This window comes from Pezoporus flaviventris, unplaced genomic scaffold, assembly GCF_033815535.1.
Source record: "Pezoporus flaviventris isolate CSIRO_AGI_PZ_B2104156 unplaced genomic scaffold, CSIRO_AGI_Pfla_v1 ptg000056l, whole genome shotgun sequence".
NCBI lineage: Eukaryota > Metazoa > Chordata > Aves > Psittaciformes > Psittacidae > Pezoporus > Pezoporus flaviventris.
The window spans coordinates 435,090-441,089 of record NW_026892604.1 but is presented as its reverse complement, the minus strand read 5'-3'; the positions used below and the strand labels follow the sequence as shown (position 1 = coordinate 441,089).

General features: G+C 51.6%; 1 protein-coding gene across 1 annotated transcript in view; it reads left to right on the top strand.

The window, feature by feature from the left end:
• The first annotated feature begins 286 nt into the window (after positions 1-286).
• The window catches only part of LOC133277468 (hydrocephalus-inducing protein-like), a 43,938-nt gene continuing 38,224 nt past the window's right edge, over positions 287-6,000 (top strand). Inside the window, exons 1-4 of the mRNA XM_061469309.1 lie at positions 287-299; positions 1,106-1,307; positions 2,077-2,248; positions 5,497-5,596. Coding sequence (XP_061325293.1) covers positions 287-299; positions 1,106-1,307; positions 2,077-2,248; positions 5,497-5,596 — 487 coding nt within the window. The remainder of the gene's footprint in view (positions 300-1,105; positions 1,308-2,076; positions 2,249-5,496; positions 5,597-6,000) is intronic.

The window sequence follows — 6,000 nt, the reverse complement described above, 5'->3', positions numbered from 1 at the left end:
CCGATCTGTTGTGTTACAGTTCCTGGCAAGGCCTTTGAGGTAGAGACCCTCTTCTTGTGATGTGCCGCGTGGGTGCAGTGGGTGCTGTGCTGAGAGCTGGGCCATGCTGAGGACTTGTGACCGTGAGGAGCAGTAACTGTGGCAGCGGTAGCCATTAGGGTGCTCTGAGCTTTGCTGTAGCCTGGGAATGATTCTGTAGAAACCCCCATGTTAGCAGCAGTTATTTAATGGTGGGGTTTATGAACAAGCTGCTGCTAGGGCTGGAGTCAGTAATGTGAGGGGGGTAATGATGTCTGAAGGTAGGTTGTGAAGACCACCTTGGAGAAACACTTTGAAATGGCTGTGCTGCTGTGCGTGTTGCTCTGGTGCTGGAAGTCTCCAGCTTTCCAGAGGACACTTACCCTAGTGAAGGGACTCACTTCTCCAGTGGTGAAGTGGTAACAGCAGCACGTTTGACAAGGAAGGACGTGCTGGCAGTGGTGAGGCACTCGGCTGTGAGAGTAGCAGGAGCAAAAGAAGGAGTTGGCAGGTGGATCTGAGGGCCCAGTAGCACCCTTTTAAGTGCAGAGCTCAGCACAGAAGCTGCTCTGTGCTTTCCATTGTTCCTTCTTCCCTTCTCCATTTCATTTCAAATGCTCCCGCTCGGATTCTGAGATGAGAGCTCTGCCCAATCTTTCAGGACCAGGAGATGAGGATGAGACGACACGGGGGCATCTCCTGCCTGCAGGAGAGCGTGGGCAAGGGTTGACTGAGGTGAGGGTCCTCAGCGTCACTGAGTGACTTGGATGTAGAATTCCCTGTGAGCTGAGTGGGATGGCGGCCCAAAGGCAGCTGGGCAGAAGTGAAAAGTCTCACTGTAAATGCTGTCACCTTGGGGATAAACCTCCACGAACACCCCCCCAGAATAAGGTGCCTAAGGTGGTGCTAGGACATCCTCATGCTGTACCGTGTGCAGCTGTCAGGATATGATGTATGTCCAGGTGCGGGGAACTGCTGATGCAGCTCAAAGCTGCAGCTCTTTCTTCCGTTGCCTGCAGATTGCTCTGTTCCTTGTACTTCCATCAGCGAGTGAGATGAGCTGAGTCTTGCCTTTGCTTTGTTCCAGGTGAAGATGTTCACAAAAGCCTTTGTGGAAGAGCTGTAAATGTCAACATCAGGCTTGACAAGAGCTCCTTGACGGTTGAGAAGACTTCCGTCACGCTGTCAAACCAAAGATGCGTGGTCATCCACAATCAGAGTGCCATCACGGCTCACTTCCAGTGGAAGCGTTCTGTTGATCAGGAAGAGGAGGAGCGGCAGAAGCTGAGGTTTGTTTGAGAGATTCACCTCAGAAAGATAGATGCCCCAGGGGAAAACTAACGCACAGCCTCAGAGGGCTGTTGGGGCTTTTGAACGGATTAGGGCCCATGAAGCCATGCACAGCGTGGAGCTTAACCCTTGCCATTCCAGTGCCACCCGTGCTACAGCTGAGGATGATGTTCTGGGGAGAGAAGGTTGATTGCAATCCCTGGATTGCCTCAGAGGGCAAATTCACATTTGGGAGCCGCAGACTATTGAGTTCAGAGCTCCGTGCACTACGGAGGGTCCGTGAGGCTGAGGAAGGTGTCGGCACTCGGTACCTGGGACTGCACTGAGCAGTAGCACTGAAGAGCTGCAGGTGGCACAACTATTGTGATAGTCAAGCGGTTTCTTCTTTGATAAGCTGGCAGGCTCCTTTTGCAGTCACACGCAGGGTAGAGTGCTTAGTTGGCCCAGAAGGTGGAGGCCGACCTGCTGTAGGCTGGGGAATTGCCTTTCAGTGTCCTGGTTTGTGGCCCCTCCTCCCAGTGCAGGAGGCTTTTTCTTGAGGGCTGCCAGCTTTAAGAAACCTCTTGTTAGCTTGTCAGTGAGGAGTAAAAGGCCCTGCTGTGCTGGGAACGAGGGGAATAATGGGATCCATGTGGGAGCCCCTGTCTCAGGGCAGCCCCATGCAGAGCTGCTGCTCTTCCTCCCCAGGTGCTTTGCTGCTCATGCACAGGCTCTGCAAATGTGCTGCTTCTTCAGTTATCTGTTTGGCTCGTCTCTCCCATGGCACAGGCTGCAGAGGCAGGAAGAGGACAAGCTGGTTGATGTTCCTAAGGAGCACGGGGTGGTGCGCCCTCTCGGAGAACAGCCTTCCCTTCCCATCTGCACCTCCCAGAACCAGGGGACAGAGGTGCAGGGAGACTCCGTGCCTTTCTGCAATGATATTTTCACCATTGTGCCCATGGTGAGTGATGGCTGAGAACCTCCCTTCCTGCTCCTCCTCCTTGTCATCTCTGAATGAGGTCCGTTGGCAGATCCCACGTCAGCTGCTTGATGTGCCAAGAGAGGAGACCTCAGGTTTCTGGTGAGGCTGGGGGCGCTTGTTGCAAAAAGCCTTTCTGAACAGCAGCAAGAGCCGCCCCCAGGCTGGGCTCTGCTGCAAGGGCTGTGAATTAAGGGCACTTTGTGAGTGTCTTCACAGTGGCCAGAGGTTATCAGTTATTCTCTGTAAGGACACGTTTCCACGTAGCGCATGGGGCTGAAGAAAGGACACTGGTGCACTGTTGGTTCACATACTGACCTGCAGAATGAAATGGTCCCCTGTGGAAAGGAGCCCCCATTGAGCCCAGGTTTAATCACGGGAACAGCAATCCCTTCCTAAAACCTGGATGTATACCACATCTGAGTCTCCCTTCCAGTGTCGTCTGTGAGCCTGGACACGAGGCTCTCAGATTTAAACAGGCTTTTTGAGTTCTACTGCAGATAGGTAGAGAAAAGTGCTCCCTTACCTGGTGATGCAAGCAAAACGCCCATGTCCTTCAATCAGCCAGAGCCGTCGTTCTGAATAGTTGCATGGTCTGGGATGAAGAATGCCTGCTGTCTGAGCAGTGCAACATCCCTTCTCATCTTGGAGTAAAGCCTGGAATAATCCCAACCTCTTCTTTCTTTTACAGTGGGTGAAACTAGTTTATTTGTTTTATTTTGTTTTCCGAGGAAGGGGCTGCTGTTCTCTTCTCGGTTGCTCCTGCAACCCATGTAAGGCTGAGAGCCACCAGTGTGTCAGAGCAGCAAGGATATCGGGGAGAGTGGGAGCTGCTGAGCTGAGCATTCAGAGCATCCTGTGGTGTGTCAGAGCTGGTTCTGGAGTGTGCCCCAGGGCTCCTGCTTCATTACGGTCACTATGTCTCCACAATGAGCTTCACCTGCTCTTGAGCTCCTGAGGTGCATTAAGGGGAGCTCTGGAATTCTGGCCGAGTCCTGTCCACATCAAGATGTGATGATGTAGCGACATGAAGCCCCAAGCTGGGAGTGGAAACCTTTCCTAAATGGCCGTGTTTCTGTGACACAGTTTGCTCTAGGGCTGAATCAAAGCAGGCTCCTACACGAGTCTCTCCCCTGCTGTCTTGTGCAGTGTTATGACATCCTTTTATGCAGCAGTTCTTTTTCCTGGGGAGTAGCAGGCACGTGAAGAACCTCTTCAACAGCCTATTGGAATTTCCCGAGAGAAATAACGTTCTGCTTTTATAGCCTGCCATAGAGCAGGAATGAAGGGAGAAGTGACGAAGGGTTTCCCATCATAGTTCTGTCTTTAAAGAATGGGGTTTGGCCATGGACTAGTAGGATAAATAGGATAATAATAATAGTAGGATAAAGTGATGATTTCTCCTGGCCTTCCGTCATTGGAGTCAAACGCTCTGGCTTACAGCTTCACTGCCAATGCAGGGAACATCTCTGTGGATGGACTGCCAGAAGTTTCCACCCCGATACGCTGAATCCCGCTGGATGGTGATTTCCTGTCAGGAGCTCAAGAGACCTGAGCCTGTTAACTGCTGGGCCGGTTCTCTTGGGAGCGAGGATACGAATGCAAGGCTCCAGTAGGGGTGCTGTATTAGCATTGTTCCTGAGAGCTGTGCTGATCCCTGGAAAAGGAGAGGCCTTAATGCTAGTCCATAAGCTTGTTCCTCAGGTGCCTTAGAGGAGTTTCATCTGCTGTGCCTTGGGACCCAGCAGCACCTTGGATGTATGGAGATGTGTCCCTTGTGAGGATCGTGATGCATGAGTGGATGGCTTCCTGGTGCTTGGCGGATGGCAAGACATCATCCCTGGCAAGGGGGTTTGTGTGCTTCACCCTCCTCTGATTAGCTTGTAAAGGAAGAAATGGCACGTGCCCAAAGCTCAAAGCTGCCTCCTGCACTAGTTAACGAGTGCGTACAGAATGATCCCAGCAATCGGTGTGGTCTTGGTATGGAGCAAATCATGCCCCTAGGGACTTGACCACTCTGAGAAACTCCTTTAGAGTCCTCACTGTTTGAGATGCACCTTTGCGGTGTTCTCCAGGTTCTTGCTGAAACTGTACTTTTTGGTGCAGTGGCAGCTCACCGTCGTGATGTTGAGTTTGAGTTATGTGGGGCTAGGATCAAATGCAGAGTCAGACAGATGCCTTGAGGCACTGAGCCAGCTCCAGTTGCCCTGGCAAGAGGAACGGGGAGGCAGGAAAGGGAGGAGGCCGGGAGAGCAAGGGCTTTGTGTCACGGGCAGTGTCTCCTGCCCCACACGGAGAGTTTCTCTAGGTTTTGAGAAGATTGCAAGTGACTTTCTTCTTTCAGACTTTTCCAGTTACTGGTCGGTTGGTGTTTGAAAGGGTTCTTCTCTACCTGTCCTTCGCCGTGTTCTCCTGACTCAGAGCAGGTTGTGCATTGGGGATTTTTTTACAGCTGGAGGCCAATAACTTCCCATGCTCTAGCTCTTTAATTTTTGTGGGGGCTGTCCTCTAAGCTGTAAGTGCTGTGTCAGTGGGAAGAACCGTAGCTAGTGAATATTTATGCTGCAGGAGTGCTGGAGGCTCCACTCAGTTCAAGGCCGTTCTGGGCAAATTCCTGAGAATACCCAACGGCAGAGCAGAATCAAAGCCTGGCTGTGCTGCTAGAAAAGCGACTCTGTTCTTTTTATCTGCTTCTGTAAACTAAATATTTAATTCTTGTAGGGCAGTATTACAGTTGCCAGAGGTGTAGCTACTTAGGTCAGCTGTCTTTGTAATGCTAAGGGCTGAAGGGCTGTAAGAGGTGCCTTTGCTTAAACCAGTTGCAGGAAGCGAGAGCCTATAGAAACCAGGGATGCCTCCTGAAATGTGTGACAAGGCTTCCTGGGACTGAGCACCAGTGCCAGGATCCTCTGGGAGAGCAGCGGAGAGAGAAGACCCTGAGGAAGCAGCAGACAGTTGCAGAAAGTGGTAGCGTGGCCCAGACTTAAATCCCTGAGCAAGAGCTCAATCTCTTCTGAGGGTAACAAAATGCCCCTTGCGGGTGCCAGTAAAGGCGAGGGACTTTGGAAGGTGTTTCTACAGCTGCTTGCAAGCTCTCCTATAAATTCTGTTGACAAGTGTCGCTTGCTCCTTGCTCTTTGCTGGTGCTCTAAAGAAAGGCTTACAGGGCTGTAGTGGAAACAAGAATGTGATGTTTGAAGATAAATGGTTTGCTGTCACTTCTGTTTCAGGAGGGAGATATCTTGCCAAATTCTTCACTTGAAATCAGCGTGATCTTTAAGCCCAAAGAAGCCGGAGTCTACCAAGAGACAGTCTACTGTGACATCTCAGGTACAGCTCCTTCCTCCTGCTCCTGTTGCCACAGAGGAGATACAAACACTCTTCCAGCCCACTCGGATCTCATGTAGTTCTGGAGGGCTCAAGAGAGCAGTGCTGGCACATGCCGCTGTCCCTGTGGTTCCTGGTGGTCTCCTGTCCGAGAGCAGGGCTCTGGCTTCCTGATGCCAGAAGAGACAAAGCAGTGAAGGAATAAGCTTTCCTGCCATGGGTTTGGCAGCATTTGCAACACAGCTTTAGTGAAGGAGCACCAGGCCCCTGTAGACCATTTACGTCCAAGATGAGTCTTTGTTGCGTGGCTCTCTCCTCCTCCTCGTGCTGCTCGCTTTGTGTGCAGAGTAGAATGGGATGGCAGTGAGACCTCATCCAAAGTTTGAGCCAGGATTCAGGCACCTTAG